The sequence below is a fragment of the Psammomys obesus genome, unplaced genomic scaffold (assembly GCF_907164565.1).
Source record: "Psammomys obesus unplaced genomic scaffold, mPsaObe1.curated_primary_1811, whole genome shotgun sequence".
NCBI classification, from domain to species: domain Eukaryota; kingdom Metazoa; phylum Chordata; class Mammalia; order Rodentia; family Muridae; genus Psammomys; species Psammomys obesus.
Window position 1 is genome coordinate 322,913 of NW_026594418.1, and position 18,085 is coordinate 340,997.

At 36.2% G+C, this 18,085-nt stretch overlaps 1 protein-coding gene across 1 annotated transcript in view; it reads right to left on the reverse strand.

Annotated features, from left to right (window-relative positions):
* The window catches only part of Hook1 (hook microtubule tethering protein 1), a 66,847-nt gene that overhangs the window by 23,196 nt on the left and 25,566 nt on the right, over positions 1 to 18,085 (reverse strand). Inside the window, exons 4-9 of the mRNA XM_055618951.1 lie at positions 15,552 to 15,602; positions 14,550 to 14,682; positions 11,626 to 11,693; positions 10,675 to 10,737; positions 3,624 to 3,707; positions 1,165 to 1,331 (exon numbers count right to left, since the gene is read on the reverse strand). Of these exons, the coding sequence (XP_055474926.1) occupies positions 1,165 to 1,331; positions 3,624 to 3,707; positions 10,675 to 10,737; positions 11,626 to 11,693; positions 14,550 to 14,682; positions 15,552 to 15,602 (566 nt within the window). The remainder of the gene's footprint in view (positions 1 to 1,164; positions 1,332 to 3,623; positions 3,708 to 10,674; positions 10,738 to 11,625; positions 11,694 to 14,549; positions 14,683 to 15,551; positions 15,603 to 18,085) is intronic.

Genomic DNA, 18,085 nt, shown 5'->3' on the forward strand with positions numbered 1-18,085 from the left:
ACACAGTATGCTGCTTGCAGGTGTGCCTACAAGCCAGAAGAGGGCACCAGACCTTATTACAGATGGTTACAAGCCACCATTTAGTTGCTAGGAATTGAACTCATGACCTTTGGAAGAAGAGCCAGTGCTCTTAACCCCTGAGCCATCTCTCTAGCCCTAGTTGTTTATTTATTACAATTTATTCACTTTGTATCCCAGCTGCAACACCCTCCCTCAATTTCTTCCCAGTTTCACCCTCTCTCCCTCTCCCCCCACCCCCATGTCCCTCTCCTAGTCCACTGATAGGAGAGGTCCTCCTCCTCTACTATTTGACCCTAGCCTATCAGGTCTATCTCTGTGGTCTGGCAAGGCTGCACTCCCCCCAGGGAGAGGTAATCAAAGAGCCAGCCACTGAGTCCATGTCAGAGGTAACTCACATCAAGACTGAGCTGCCTATGGGCTACATCTGAGCAAGGGGTCTAGGTCCTCTCCATGCATGGTCCTTGGCTGGAGCAGTCTCTGCAGTGGCCTCTGGGCCCGGATTTTTTGGTTCTGTTGGTCTCCTTGGGGAGCTCCTGTCCCAGCCTATTTCTTCCCTGTTCCATAAGATCCCCTGTACTCTGTCCAAGGTTTGGCTATAAGTCTAATCATCTGCTTTGATACCCTGCTGGGTAGTCTTTCAGAGGCCCCCTGTGATAGGTTCCTGCCCTGTTCCCTGTCTTCTCTGGCTTCTGATGTCAATCCTGTTGCCTTCTGAATGAAGATTAAGCATCTTCCTTAGGGTCCTCCTTAGTGTTTAGCTTCTTTAGGGCTATAGGTTTTAGTATGTGTATTTTAAAGAACAAAATGTGAGCATCTTTTTAGCTTAAGATCTGCATCCTTTCATTTACAATTTACTTCTATGGGCACTCTTTCCAAGGCCTCTGTGACCCCTGCCCAAACTCTTATTGCCTCTGGCCAACATATAGCTTATACCGCTGAATGCTTTTGATTTATTGTGCATATCCTACTTGGTTTACCTGACTGAACCCTTTGCAGAAGGGACCACTTACTCCATTTGTTAGTTTTGTTAGAGTACTTTAGTCAATATTCTAAGCATGTCTAATTCTCAATCATCACCTGTTGATGATTACGACACTTTAGATATTAGTTTAATAAAACAATAATATCTACTAAAAATATTACCTATAGTTTTCTTCTTGTAATTGTTCTAGTTGTAGCTGTGCATGAAAATACTTCCTCGCAACCATTGTATTTGGATCGTCAAAAGAGTCATCCAACTGGTCAAGCTTTTCATTCATCATCTCGTTCTCAGAGACCAGTGAATTCTTCTCATCCTGAAGTGCAGTGACCTGAGAAACAAACATCAATAGCAAAACAGCCTCTGAGGAGGTAGGAGTTCTCGATTCTAATTCTGACTGAGGAATCAAACAGTTTGACTAGCAGATGAGATTATTTTTAAGGATTCCTCCAACACTAGAATTCTGAGAATAGGAATAATACATCAAACAAGAGAGATCAATTCAATGTTTCTAAATCTAAATTTAAAGTAGATACAATTTGAGGTGTAGGCTAATTTTCAGAATGTGGTTATTTTTCTCAACCTAAGCTATCATTTTAGGTTCATAGTAAAAAAAAATGTATGTTTATATGTACATACATACATACATACATACATACATACATACATACATACATACATACATTATTGATGGGCATTTCACTGAGTCCAGAGGTTTAGAGGCCATCTTTGGAGTCAGTTCCCTTCTTTTACCTTTGCATAGGCTCCTAGGATTGAGCTCAGGTCTTCAGGCTTTACCTACGGCGCCATCTACAGCCTCCAGGACTCTAACCTACTCCTTCACTGGAAGCTCCCAGTCTTCCATCAGTGCAGTTTCTGAACTAATTCCTGTTTTGTAACTATCAAATGCATGAATCTAACTTTAAAAATGAAATGTTCCTTCAGTTTGCTTTGTAACACATACAAATGAGATATACAGATAGGCTGAGAACATGACACTGGGTGAATAACAACAACAAAAAAAGCAACTTTCTGTTCAAAAGTCAATGTATTCAGCCACACTTGTCACATAGTTCAGTGACTACCTACCTGTCACAAATTCTAAGTGATTGTACAATAAAAAGATCATTACTGTGAAAATGGAAATGTAAGGATTTATGTAAGAGATGCTCGACTTACTCTGATATAAACACCATAGGGTCAGACTGAGACACAATGAAAGAATACAGGTCAAGGACTGCTACTCTGAACATTTGAGATATGGGGCTATCTACACAAACATAATAAGATAATTGACATAATAATGGCATACCACTAGCCTTATGCTCAGGTAGAGTAGGCAGCACCACCAGAGGCCATAGCAGCACTTAAACAGCAATGGCCACATTGATCTACCACAACTGCTAATTACTTTACCAGCGATGCTGTATTCTGATTAGAAAGTTATCACAAGCTCTCTTCTGATTATTTTAATTTTGTTTTAAGAAGAAACACCAGAAGCATTTAAGAAAGCAGGGAGGCACACTGCTGGATGGCTTTTCAAGTCTTTCTTCCAGAGTCATCTGTCTCTCTGATTTTATTAACTGACATGAGTTTGTATCATGATACAAAACATAAGCTGTTCTAATCACTTAGGCCATTGAATGTACTTTTTTTTTTTGCAGTGTTAACATTTTAATCTTGATTTATTATCACACTCACCTTGATTCAGAAACATTGCCCTCTTTCACCGTCATTCAACAAATGAATAAAAAAGAGCCTTCACTATCAACATTAAAAACTGCTAGGAGTACAGGTGAGTATCTCAGCAGCACAGAATGCACTTACAGGACCCTGATTTCAATACACAGCAATGCAAAATACACACATACATATGCATACATACACAGACAGAAAGACAGACAGACACACACACACAAAGCACACACTTAAACAAACACACATACTTCTATGCTAATTTTTCCTGGTTGATTGACAATTATTAAGATTATTTTTTTATACAAGTAAGATGAGACATACTTTCTTACTTGATAAATGAAATCCTTCAATGGCACTATTTTGTCTATCTCATTAACAAATACATCCAAGTTCCATCATTGGAGCACATGGCTAAAGCTGCAGGCCAGAAGTTGTGCAATACCTGAACTATGTCTTTACTCAGTGGGCCCCAGTGCTTGAGCATGCCACGTTTCTTTAATACAGTAATTACATAAGACATATATATGACAATGAGAACAGAAAAACACACACACACGTAGTTGAACCAGAGAAAATATACACTCTATTAGAGGGTCATGAATTAATTACTAAGCACAACATTAAATTGCTTTATTTAATATTCAAAAATTATTATGGAAGCAATACATTAAATTTTCCATTTTTATAACATACAAAACTGAATCTTCATCATGAAATTCTCCAATTAGTATAATGATATTCTCAAAGAATAATAAAGCCAACAATTTTTGAATGGAGACAAGTATTTATGAAACTCCCAATTGAATGTTGAAGGATCATTTTGATGTCTCTTCCATGAAATGAAAACCAACCTTCAAAACATTTTACTAGTTTAGTTATTTAAATTGAAGAGAACTCTTCTCTACTCAGGTTTCTCTGTTCATACCTGCATATCCAGTTCCTGGCACCTCTGCTTTAGCTCTTCCTTTTCTGCTATGGCCTCCTGAAGCTCTTCTAAAGTCCTTTTAAGCTGAAACAGAAAACATTCCCAAAAGACCATGTTTAGCAACTTAAAACAATGAATCCTTCTGTCAACATATATACAGTGATACTAGAAATCATGTCTAAATTTCACCTTTTAACTAATGAGCCTTCATTGATTGCCTTGGTGTGATATATAATCTTACTAATAGTTTAGGATAAAGTCCAGCAAAAACTAAATTTTACGAAAATTTTGGGACATTTGGGACTTAAAGTTTATTAGACATTGCATTTTTAAATTTCATTACAGAAAATATGTTTTAAAAAAGTATGCTTGACCACTGCTCATAGGAAGCCCATAGGCTGCTCAGTTTTCAAGTGGTTTCCCTAGTAAGGGGTACAGAGCATGTCTCTGACATGAACTCAGTGGCCGGCTCTTTGATCACCTTCCCCCTTCCCCAGGGATGCAGCCTTGCCAGGCCACAGAGGAAGATGATGCAGCCATCTTTCGATGAGACCTGATAAGCTAGGGTCAGATAGAAGGGGAGGCAGTCCTCCCCTATCAGGGGACTAGGGAATGGGCAAAAGAGAAGAGGGAGGGTGGGTGGGACTGGAGGAGACAAGGAAGGACGTTACAGAAGGGATACTACATGAATAAATTGTAATAAGTAAATATACAAATAAAACTAAATTAAAAAAACAGTATGCTTATAGTTAAACAAATTTATCAAAAAAAAAATTGAAATATTCTTTAAGATTCCTAATATTACTCCCCTGGAGGGGGTGGGTTGAAGCCGAACACTTGTAAATGCATTTGGCCTCTTCTTTTACTCTTTCCATTGACCACCTAGATCAGGTTAGACACAGGAAGAGGGGGGCCCTTTTTCTAGTAGAAAGTGCTGTCACAGACTCCTGAGTCTTTGAGCTACTTCTCCAGTCCCAGACAAAAACGATAAAAATTGTGAATGTGTGTGTGTTATCTGTGTTTATCAGTATTGAAAGCATAATAAAAATTTTGCAGATTTTAAAAAATTATCTACTGCTTAATGATACAACCAAGTAGAATGGGCCACATCAAGGATCAGATGGAATATTTAGTAGCACTGACTCTTGAACATGATCATAGAAAACACAAAATCTATCACTTCTTAAATTCGTTAGGAATTAGACATTAGGGCCATAGCTCTGACTGCCTTCCTGAGGAGGCCTGCCAGTCCAAAGAACAACTAGGTTAGACACTTTGACTTAAATTCTCTGCCCACATGGTCCTTTGGGGCATAGACAACATCACTGAAATGCACTATATCCTGTGAATACCATTTACCAGGATACCTCTCTGCCTACCGTTCCAAGGAGGGCCTTCTGACCCCAGGAACATCCAGGTTAGCTCCCCACCCCAATCCCAATTCCCTGTCAGGTCCCTCTGGGACACAGCCAGCAGTGAGCTGTGCACTGTCCCCTGAGCTACGTCGGCCTAGCCACATCTCTTACTGCCTTCCCAAGGAGGCCTACTGACCCAAAAACCATCCAGTTGGCCAGCCAGCACCAGGGACAACAGATGTCTAAAGGCTATTGTAAGAACACAATCAACAAGAGCCAGGGCAATATAGAGCCACCACAGTCCAGCTATCATTACTACAGTAAGCCCTGGATGTCCTAACATAGATGAAGCATACGAAGTTAACCTTACTTCCAATCTTTTGAAGATGATAGATGCCTATAAAGAGAAAATTAATAAATCCCTTAAAGAAATAAAGGAAAATAAAATCAAACAGATGAAAGAAATGGATAAAACTGTTCAAGACCTGAAAATAGAAACCGATGCAATAACGAAAACAAAACACTAAAAGAATCCTGAAGACAGAAAACCTAAGGAAAAGGAAAGGAACTATAGATGCAACCATCACCAACAGAATACAAGAGATGGAAGAATCTCAGGTATAGAAGACACGATTGGAGAAATTGATACCTCACTCAGTCAAAGAAAATGTTAAATCTAAAGAGTTCCTGATACAAAACCAAAAGAAAGTGCATGCACGCACTCACAGACAGGACACACAGACACCACACACACGCACATACACACTCATGCGTGCACTACCACCACCAACATCAAAATAACAGGAATTAGCAATCATTGGTGATTAATCTCTCAACATCAATGGATTGATTCCCCAATAAAAAGATACACAATAAAATATAAAAATAAAAAGATACACACCTCAACAACAAAGATAGACATTACCTCAGAGTAAAGGAATATAAAAAGGTTTCCCAAGGAAACAGACCCCCAAGAAACAAGTTGGAGTAGTCATTCTAGTATCTAATAAAATACTTTCATCCAAAATTAATCAAAAGAGATGAGAAAGAACATGTCATACTCCTCAAAGGAAAACCTTAATTCTGAATATCTATGCCTCAAATCCAAAGGCACCTACATTTGTAAAATAAACTAAGCTTAAATCACACATGGAAACCCATATATCAATAGTAGGATACTCCAACAACCCTCTCTCGCCAATGGACACATCAAGACAGAAACTAAAGAGAGAAATAATGAAATTAACCAATGTTATGAGTAAAATTTATCTGAGAGACCATTTCATCCAAACACGAACATTTTCCAAAACTGAGGGTCAAAAAGCAAGCCTCAACAGATATAAGAAAATTGAAATGATCCCTTGAATCTTACCAGATCACCATGGATTAAAGCTGGATTTCAGAAACAACAGAAAGCCTATAAACTCATGCATACTGAACAATTCTCTACTCAATGACTACCGGTCAGGGAAGAAATAAAGAAAAATACTAGAAGACTTCCCTCCTAGAATTCAATGAAAATGAAGGCACAACATACCCAAAACTCATGGGACAAAATGAAAGCATCGTTAAAAAGGAAATTCATAGTACTGAGTGTCTTCATAAAGAAATTAGAGAGTTCTTATACCCAATTTAACAGCATACCTGAAAGCTCTGGAACAAAAAGAAGCAAACACACCCAAGAGGAGTAAATGGTATGAAATAATCAAACTCAGGGCTGAAATCAGTAACTTAGAAACAGAGAATAATACAAAGAATCAACAAAACTAAGAGCTTGTTCTTTGAGAAAATCAACAAGATAGACAAACCCTTAGCCAAAATACCTAAAAGGCAGACAGACAGTATTCAAATTAACAAATTCAAAGAAGCATTAGGTCTTACTTCAAAAATCTATATTTACAAAATTGAAAACAAAATGGACAATTCTCCTGATAGATACCACTTGCCAAAGTTAAATTAAGATCAGGTAAACAATTTAAATAGATCTATAACCCCAAAGGAAATAGAAGCAATCATTAAAAGTCCTCCCAAAACAAACAAACAAACAAACAAACAAACAAAAAACAAACAAACAAAGAGTCCAGGGCAAGATAGTTTTAGCACAGAATTCTACCAGACTTTCAAAGAGCTAATACTATACTCCTCAAAATATTTCAGAAAATAGGAACAGAAGGAATATTGTCAAACACATTCTACGAGATCACAGTCACCCTGACACCTATACTACACAAAGACTCAACGAAGAAAGACAATTTCAGAGCAATTTTTTTTCTATGAACATAGATGCAAAAAATAAAAAATAAAAATAACAAACTATGCATAAACCAAATCCAAGAACACATCAAAAACATCATCCACATGATTAAGTAGGCTTCATTCCAGGCATGCAAGGTGGTTCATCCTGCATGTACTCCACCAATATAAACAAAGTGAAAAGAAAAAAAAAAAAAAAAAACATTATCATCTCATTAGATGCTGGAAAGCCTTTGACAAAATCCAACACCCCTTCATGTTAAAAGTCTTTGAAAAATCAGGCATACAGGAGCATACCTAAACATAATAAAGGCAATATACAGCAAATCTATAGCCAACATCAAATTAAATGGAGAGAAACTTAAAGCAATTCCACTAAAATCAGGGACAAGACAAGGCTGCCTACTCTCTCTATATCAATATAGTACTTGAAGTTCTAGCCAGAGCAATAAGACAACTAAAGGAGATCAAAGGAAATACAAACTGGAAAGAGGTCAAAAGTATCACTATTTTCAGATGATATTACAGTAAAAATAGTGACCCCAACAATTCTACCAGGGAACTCCTACACCTGATAAACACCTTCAGGAAAGTGGTTGGATACAAAATTAAAAAAGAAAAAAATTCAGTAGCCCTCCATTCTATAAATGAAAAACAGGCTGAGAAAGAAATTGGGGAAACAACACCCATTACAATAACCACAGATAATATAAAACATTTTGGTGTAACTATAATGAAGCAAGTTAAAGACTTGTATGACAAGAACTTCAAGTCTCTGAAGAAAGAAATTGAAGACAATATCAGAAGACAGAAAGATATCCCATGCTCACGGATCAGTAGGATTAACATAGTAAAAACAGCCAACTTACCAAAAGCAATCCACTGATGCAATGCAATTTCCTTCAAGTTTCCAACACAATTCTTTACAGACCTTGAAAAAAAACTACTCAACTGGATATAGAAAAAAAACAAGCAAACAAACAAAAAACCCAGGACCTCCTGGACAACTGTGTATATAAATAAACTTTTGAAATTATCACCATCCCTGATTTAAAGCTGTACTACAGAGCCATAGTAATAAAAACTACATGGAATTGGCAGAAAAAGACAGGGTGATTAATGAAATTGAACCAAAGACCCAGAAATAAAATCACATACCTACAGACACCTGATTTTTGACAAACCTGCCAAAACCATACAATGAAAAACTGAAAACATCTTCAACAAACAGTGCTGGTTTAACTTGGACATTGGAATGTAGAAGAATGCAAATAGATCCATATTTATCACCTTGCACAAAATTCAAGTCCCAGTGGATCAAAGACCTCAACATAAAAAATGGACACACTAAATCTATTAGAAGAGAGGTAAGGAAGAGCCTTGAAAAGAATGGGTACAGAGACAACTTCCTGAATAGAATACCAACAGCTCAGGCACTAAGATCAACAATAAATGGAACCTCATGAAACTGAAAAGCTTTTTCTTCAAGGAAAAGGACACTGTCAATAGAACAAAATGGCAGATGACAAACTGGTAAAAGATCTTCACCAACCCTACATCTGAAGGAAGGCTAATATCCAAAATATATAAGGAACTCAAGAAACTAAACACCAACAAACTAAATAACCCAATTAAAATGGGGTACAGAAGTAAGCAGAATTCTCAACAGAGGAATCTTGGCTGGGAAGCCTTAAACAAATGTTCAACATCCTTAGTTATCAAATCAAAACATCTCTGAGATTCCATCTGATACTCATCAAAATGGCTAAGATCAAAAACTCAAATGACAGCACATGCTGGTGAGGATGTGGAGGAAAGGGGACACTTCCCCATTACTGGTGGAGTAAAAACGTGTACAAGCACTTTGAACATCAAGTTGGCAGTTTCTCAGAAAACTGGAAATAGTTCTACCTCAAGATCCAGTTATACTCCTGAGCATATACCCAAAAGATGTTCCACCATACCATAAGGGCATTTGCCCAACTATGTTCATAGCAGCTTTACTCATAATAGCCAGAAACTGGAAACAACCTAGATGTCCCTCAACAAAAGAATGGATAAAGAAAATGTGGTACATGAATATTACTTAGCTATTCAAAATAATGTCATCATGAAATTTGAGGGCAAATGGATGGAACTAGAAAATATCCTGAATGAGGTAGCCCAGATGCAAAAAGACATGCATGGTATGTACTCACTTACACATGGATATTAGCCATAAGAACAGGATAACCATGCAACAACCCATACACCCAAAGAAAGCTAAGTAACAAGGAGGGCCCAAGGAGAATGCTTAAACCTCAATCAGAAGGGGAAATTAAATAGACATAGGAGGAGAATAAAGGGAGGGAAGTGGGCTGGAGAGAAGGTGAGGAGGGGAACCGAATGGGGACCCAGTATGGGTAGGAAAGGGCTGAAAGAGAGAGGGAAATCAGTGGGGGGACATCTCTGGAATGAACCGGAGTCCTGAAAAAATGAAGGCTCTTAGGAGTCTATGGGGGTGACCGTAGCTGAGTCTTCTAATAGAGGGCGATATTAAGGCAGAAGTGCCCACTTCCTATAGTCTGGTTGACTACCAGTAGAAGGAAGAGGACACCAACCCATCCAAAAACAAAAATCTTTCATCCAAAATTTGTCCTGCCTACAAGATGTGCAGGAATAAAGATGGGGCAGAGATTGAGGGGATGGCCAGCCAACGACTGGCCTAACTTGAGACCCATCCCATGGGAGAGAGCCAACCCTGTCACTATTAATGATACTGTGCTACACTATGCTTGTAGGCAGAAGCCTACCATAACTGTCCTCTGAGAGGCTTCATCCAGCAGCTGATGGAAACAAAAGCAGGAGTCAAGGACTCCTACAGAGTAAACTACCCTGAGCCTATGGGAGTTCACAGTCTGAACCACCAACCAAAGAGCATGCATGGGCTGGACCTAGGCTCCTACACATATGTAGCAGATGTGCAGCTTGGTCATCATTTGGGTCCCATAACAATTGGAGTGGGAGAGGGGGCTGTCGCTGACTCTGTTGACTCACTTTGAATCCCTTTCTCCTAGCTGAACTGCTTTCTCTGTCCTCAGTGGAAGAGGATGCAACTAGTCTTGCTGAAACTTGATGTGTCAGGAGAGGTTGGTACCCGTGGGGGGGAGTGTCTTCCCTTCTCAGAGAAGAGGAAAGAGAGGGGGGTATGAAGGTGGGACTGGGAGGAAAGGAGGGAAGGGGGCTGTGATAAGGATGTAAAGCAAATAATAATTTTTTAATGAAAGAAATCAGAATGGACATAAAAGGAACGAAATACATATTAGTACCCAAGTGTGATCTTATAGCAAATCAGATTCAGTTTCACAGAAATAAACAAAAATTATTCTTTAAACCTTTTAAAATAACTGGTAGAGGAATCATGTCACCGTTGTCAACCATCTCCTCCCACAATGAAATCTTACCTGCTGCTCTAAGTCTCCAACAGTGTCACTTGCAGGAGAGTTCACTATTTCTTTACTCATCAACTAGAAGAGCGAAAATAGCCAAGGTAAATACAATAGTGCAATGTTTATGATAATCTATTTACTTGAAAGTAAACTGATTTATATTTAACTTATCTTGCTTTAATTTAATGATTTTAGAACATTAATCAGATAAAAATTTTATTAGATAAAACCAAATAAGAACCTTTAAGTATGTTAGTGAAAATATTAAAAATAAATTAAAATCCAAGTTTTAGGAGATATATTACTATTAATACAAATCATTTTTTAAATGGAGAACTATTTCATTTCTTTTATTTTTTGCTTTTCCTATCAGGGGTCTTATGAGGTAGACTAAGCTGGTTTCAAGTTTGTGATCCTCCTGTAATAGCTAGGACTAGAATGCATTGGTCCTCCTAAAAAAAAATAACTCATATCTCATATATTAACTTTTCACCCAAGATTTATAACTGGTATTAAGAGCCAATACTGTATCCCAAGAATCTGATATCCTTTCTATTATGTATGATGTAATCATAGTCCTAAATTCAGGTTATTTGGCTCCAAAATCTAAGTTTTCACAAGTCTAAAGTTCTAAATGTATGTGATAGATACACAAGAGTGTCAGGAAGACAGTTCCAGCTTACAAGAAGAGAAGTGGAAAGTCCCACATGCAGCAGAGTTGACTACTTTGTTCTTATCAGTGAAAAATACTTTAAGGGTCTGAGGATTTAGCTCCGTGCTAGAGCACACAATCTCATGAGAGTCTGAGTTCGGTATTTTGAAATACTAATTATCAACTCGCTTTTAGAATTATGGGCCCTAAAACTGAACTTAAAGGCTTTCAACCATATTTTTAATTGTTAGAAAGTTACATGTAGCCTTACATCACTTGGGTCTTCACACTCATGTGAGCGTGGCATCACTTACCTCCTGAATGGCAGTCATGACCACATGTTGAACAGATTCTTCCAGGGTCATTATATTTTTAATATGTTCTGTAATTTAAAAAATTAAACGTCATAAAATCTGTTCTATATAATAATCAAAGTGTGAAAATTAAGTAAGCATAAATGATCCTTCATGCAAGTACACTAAACTAATTCACTAATAAGTCCATTAAAAGATGAAAATACTTACCTTAGTAATGTAAAATTTTTAGCCAAATAAAAAACCTTTTTTTCTATTATTTTCTTTTTAAGGTTTATTTATTTATATGAATGCTGTCTGCATATACACCTGAAGTTAGTAGAGGGAATCAGATCCCATTATAGATGGTTGTAAGCCACCATGTGGTTACTGGGAATTGAACTCAAGACCTCTCCAAGAGCAGCCAGTGCTCTTAACCACAAGCCATCTCTCCAGTTCCCCTTTGGGTTTTTAAAGTAAAATAAAAATACTGCAAGTAATATTAAGACAATTGATAATAACTATCCAATTTTAGATCCAGAAATTTTGTTGTACCATTTGCATTCATAGGTACACATGCAGCTTTCTGCAGTATCTGCTCAGCATCCATTAATTCGCAAAGATCTAAACCTTTCCACAAACATATGCAGTAAGCAAAGGCAACTCACCCTGACAAGAAATGATCTTACTCAGAGAATGCCTCAGATACCAGCCGACTTACGTCCACTTCAACTAGTGTGATTGTGACCCAACCACAGCCCTCAAATGTATCCAATACTTTTACGTTTCCTGATCCTTTTGGAAGCTCCCGACAGGTCCTCTAAATCTCCCTTTCCTTTGTGATGCTAAGAGTCTGAAAGGTTATGCACTTGACCACTAAATACTAAGGAGAAAAATAATTAACTGAACAACGTACCAAAGACGTACTGGTTTCCTTTAATATGCTGGATGCTTCAAGTCTGCTGAAATCTACATGAAAATTGCCTTCCCCTTTGAGAAGAGTATTCTTAATAGTCATCCAATCTCATTTTAAAGTGCAAAAATACAGAAGTTGTTTTATAACCTTGAATTTAGGGGCTCATTTTTTGTGAACTGTTTTTCTTTTTACTTTGATTCCATCGGCAGTTCTGAGGATGGAATCCAGGGCTTTGCATATGATAAATGGGAGTTCTACTACTAAACCACACCCTCATCCTACTAGTAGTTTTTATTTAACTAGTCAAACCTAATTTTTAACCCAGACAAATATTTTGAAAGTTAAACTGTTTCTTTATGTGTACTGCTTATTAAACTATCACTTGCAAATCTAGTGACTGAATTTCCTTTTAAAAATATGAAGACAAGAACAATTAATAATGCTTAGGGTAAATTATGAATGAGATAGTGTATTAAAATTTTCAGGGTACAACAAAATCATTAACACTGGGGAAATTATAGCTTAAACGGTCAATTATGGCTTATAATATAAGCATGGTGCACTCACAAGAAAATGGTAGAATGCAATACAAGAAATTAAATAACACTAAAATGAAATAGAATCAAAGCAAAATGTTATGTCTCCAAAGATGAATTATTTTTGAAACATAATTTATGGAAACATAAATTAGGCAGAAATGTTAAAACTAACCAGAAACCAAAACAGAAGAAAAGTATTAATCAAAAAATAAAAGAACAACAGTAACAAAATATTCTAGATTTAAACCTAAACTATTCCTTTTCAAATTATTACAACTAGGGCATTTTAACCTGAATGCGTAAAAATTCTTAATCATTACAAAAAAAAAAAAAAAAGAAACAAACAAACCAAAAAATAAATATCTTTAATGTCCCCTGACACTAATATAGAAAAAGAGATCACTTGTCCTGTAAAAAGTGTGAAAAGGTATGCATATATGCATATATGGCAAATGCAGGAATAGGAAAATTGTATGGGGTGTGTATGTGTATTTTATAAACTACAGTTAATTTCTTGTTACTTTATATTTCTTGAGCTTGGTCTTATTGAATTAACTTGTCTTGTATCCTTTTCTTGAACATGCAGATGATTTCCTGAAGGAGATACAGTAAGAGCAAGCTTTGGGCAAAATACACAGAAACAGTGTCAAAGCTGTTCCCGCTCAAACTGATCCAAGTTCCCACTGGAAAGGAGACTCAAGTCTACTCAGTTTACTTTTATGACACTTGTGCTCAGAAGCACATAAGATTACTTATATATATTAATGTAATTGCTGTTATAATATATTTATTAGTGTAATGTACCAATTCCATTAATATCACTGTCCCACTTCTCAAAAGAAAAAGGTAGACAGTTTTGTTCTAAACAGAGCAGCAACTATTTGAAAAAGTTGGGATTATAAAAATTTATGAGCTGAATATTTTTTTATTAAAAATTAAATGAACCAGGGGAGCAGCCTTGCCAGGCCACAGAGGAGGACAATGCAGCCAGTTCAGATGAGACTAGATAAGCTAGGGTCAGATGGAAGGGGAGGAGGACCTCCCCTATCCATGGACTTGGGAGAGGGGCATAGGAGGAAATGAGGGAGGGCAGATGGGATTGGGAGGGTAGAAGAGAGGGGGCTACAGCTGGGATACAAAGTGAATAAATTATAATTAATATAGAAATAAAAATTTAAAAAATTAAATGAACCTAAAATTGTATCTTACTGTCAACCCAGTATGTCCAGATTTTTCAACTGTTTTAACAGTTGAAATGACAGTTTCAAACATGCTTCATTTAGCCACCAACCACCAGAATACAGTTAGCCAAGAGCTGCCGCATTCATTGCTAATGACAGGGAGTCTAGAACTTATATCTAGTATATACTGCAGAGTGATTCAGCCACACAGCAGGAAGATAACACCTTCCTGTTAATGTCAGCACTGAGAGCTAGTAATGTAGATTGTTTCTAGAAAATGGGAACCTCAAGTGACTAGATCTCACTTACCTTGCTTCTTTTCACAGTTGACTGCACAGCCTAGAATAAGCTGAAGCAACCTCCCAAGTTCCACAGGATCTGAACACTCACTTATTTGGTTTAAATCAGGGATAAGTTCTTCAGAAATTTGCTGCCCCAAAAACTGAAGAATTAAAATAATAAATTGGATTACTCATTTACATAGGCTACAAAGAATTTGCATTATTATTTTAAAAATTAATTCAAAATAATTCCATGAATTAAGAAATCACAAGCCAGTAATATTGACTAAAACCAAGTCAATAATATTCTGGTCAATTCTCAATATCCTGGTCAATTGTGTTTGATGTTTATTTGACCTCATATCAGAAAAACAAGGATTTGTTATGGAGGACCCAAGCTACATTACAATAACAGAAATGCTTATCTTGGGAAGCAGTAAAAAGGATTATGTTAGAGCAAAAGACTAATGCATGCAAAATTACATAGACAACCTGAAGGAGAAGCCAGACTATCTGAAGAAAGTCTGTGATAGTATGTATCACTTAGATTCACAGCATAAACCAGTGTACTTCTGCAAATAAATAAAAAAGCCAATAGTTTTGACTTTTTCTGGCCTTCTCTTTATTTTCTTGAAACTTATTAAGTTTCTAAGGACTCTGGGCATGTAACACATTGAAAATTCTCATAGCAGTATTAAAACTTTTCCAAGAAACTTTCAAATTTTTTTCTGTAATGTTTAAAAATAGAAAAAAATTCTTTACTAACAAAATCAGTTCAAAGGCTACCAATATTATGCAACAAATTCTATCTGTGAAAATAACCAATTTAGAGTATCAAAATGAAAGCTATCTTCTTTCTTTTTCCCCCCTTTGGAAATCTATTGCATTTAATCCTTAAACTTCCCGATTTTTAGAAGTTATGAGTGCTCTGCAAATGACAATATAATTATTACAATTATGAATTTTATTAAAATACAATGCTAAAAAGTCATGCAAATGGCATTTGTTTAAAATCAGATGTTTCTTGTACCTCATGATAGTAACTTATAATTCCATGGAGGACCTTCTTTAGGTTACTAGCCTAAAGTAGAACAAAAAGAAGAAATCAATGTTTCATGTTAATAATGAAAGACATACACAAAGGTGAGAATCACATATCCAGTAAAAATAGCAAAACATTATCAAATTCCTCACCAAGAAAGAAATATGTGTAATAAAACTAATAATAGAAATTCAAAATACATATATGAAATAAAAATTACCAGAATTGAAAAGAAACATCAGAATCATCAGTAGAGACTTAAGGATGACTCCCTATGTAGTTGATCAGAAAAATAAACAGAATATACATAAAATACTGCACTGTCAACAAGTTTTGCACAACATAATTTTTGTGAATAACTGAAAATATATATTGTTTTCAGTTGCACTTGGAGCATTCACTAAGACACAATATAAATGAGAAAGTAAATAACTGTAAACATACAATATTCTAACTGCAGGTATATTCCTAGGACAAAGGGTTTATTTTTTTAAAAATTTATGAACAAAAAAACCCACCAAATGCAGGTAAAAAACAAGTTATGAAAAGAAGATATTAAGCTTATTGCTTTTCTAGTTGTAATTCTCTTTTGGATTTTCGTTTCTGATAGTAGGTAAGTGAATAAATATATAAATATGTTGAAAATATAAAATTTAATGTGAAGCTTCATAGCTTCTAGGTACATATACTGTATAGACTCTGGGTCTGCCTAATTTTGGTGTATGATATTTTTACTTAATTGCAAAACTGGAATTAAATCAAAAATCTACAAATAACAGGTATTTAGATTTTGAATTAGCTACTTCTAATTTTCCCACATGTCAAAGCATATTCATGTGTAAAATTACCAAACATTTTGGGTTAAATGAAAATAAACACACAGTATATCAAAATGTATAGAGGGTGTGAGCTGGAGAGAGCTCAGTAGATGACAAGCTTGCTGGCATACCATGTAGGCCTGATGTTTATCCCAAGAACCCATCTTGGAAGAACCCATGCGACGGAAGATGACACTTTAGAAATTTGTTCTCTGACCCCAACACACACAATGTAGCATGTGTACACTTCCATACACACAGCATATATACAATAATAAAAAAATATTTTATAATGTATGGAATGAATAAGGCAGTATTTAATACTAGGAGAGAAAACAAGTCTAATATTATCTAAACCTGTTCAAGAAGCAAGATAAAGAAAAGCACATGTAAATAAAAAACAGAAAAAGTCAATGAGGAAATCAATTAAATAAATGATTTTCAAAATATAAAACTGAAAAATAATAAGCTAGATGTTATTAAGGGAAAATTTTAAAAAAATTCAGTTTCAGGAAGAAATGGTAAGACACCATTTATAGATCATATACATAGGCTGAAGAAAAGACTCAATGCTTAAGAACACTGCCTGCTCTTCCAGAAGATCAGGGTTCAATTCCCAGCATCAATATGACAGCTCACAAGCAGTTGTAGCTCCAGGTCCAGGGGACTGAATGCTCTCTTCTCACTTCTGCATATACAAGGCATGCACATGTAACCGAGACATACATGCAGACAAAACACTTATACAAAATAATAACTAATTTTAAAAGATTTTATATATATATATATACATATATATATATATATGTTCATTAGCATCGTACTACAGTAGCACTGTTAAGAACTATGACACAAATCAGATATCCTTAATGAAACAAAAGCCCCCACAAGACACAAGGAAACTAACAGCAACAAAATGGTTTTAAGAACAAAATTATTTTTCCAGATTCTTATAACACTAAACATATTGTGTATACAATTCAGCAATTCCACCAAGGAATTTCTTCCAAAGAAATTGTCTAAGCAAAGATTCATGTGTGAAGTTCATTACCATAGCCTAACCTAGAAATAATTCAAATATTCCATCATGTGAACAGTGATATGGTATATCACTCTAATACAAAACAATAAAGCCATAATTTTAATACAGGCAACACAGACGAATCTCAAAATCATTACACTGAATAAATGAAGTCCACCGACACAAATAGTTCATAGTGTTTGGTTTCATTTATACAGAATTCTAGTGACACAAAGCAAATGTATGGTCATCAGAGGCCAGTCACTGGGTGAGGATAGAGACCAAAGAATATGCTCTTGGTTGACAGAAAACTCTGTATTTATACGATGATATTCATCTATGCATAAACTTAAATGTCCTAGTTACTTCCTTGTTGCTGTGGTAACACAATGGCCAAAAGCAAACTGGGGAGGAAAGGGCTTATTTGGCTTACAAGTCCTGATCACAGTCAATCACTGAAAGAAGTCAGGGCAAGAACTCAAGCAGCAGCCAAGGCAGCAACCTTGGAGGATAGCTGCTTAATGATGTGCTTTCAGGTACATTCATTCAGCCTGCTTTCAGAAACTTCCCAGGACCTCCTGCCCAGGGGTGGCACTGCTGGGCTTTCTCACATCAATCAACAATCAAGAAAACGACAACCTGACATGCCCACAGGCCAATCAGATGGAAGCATTTCTTCTTCA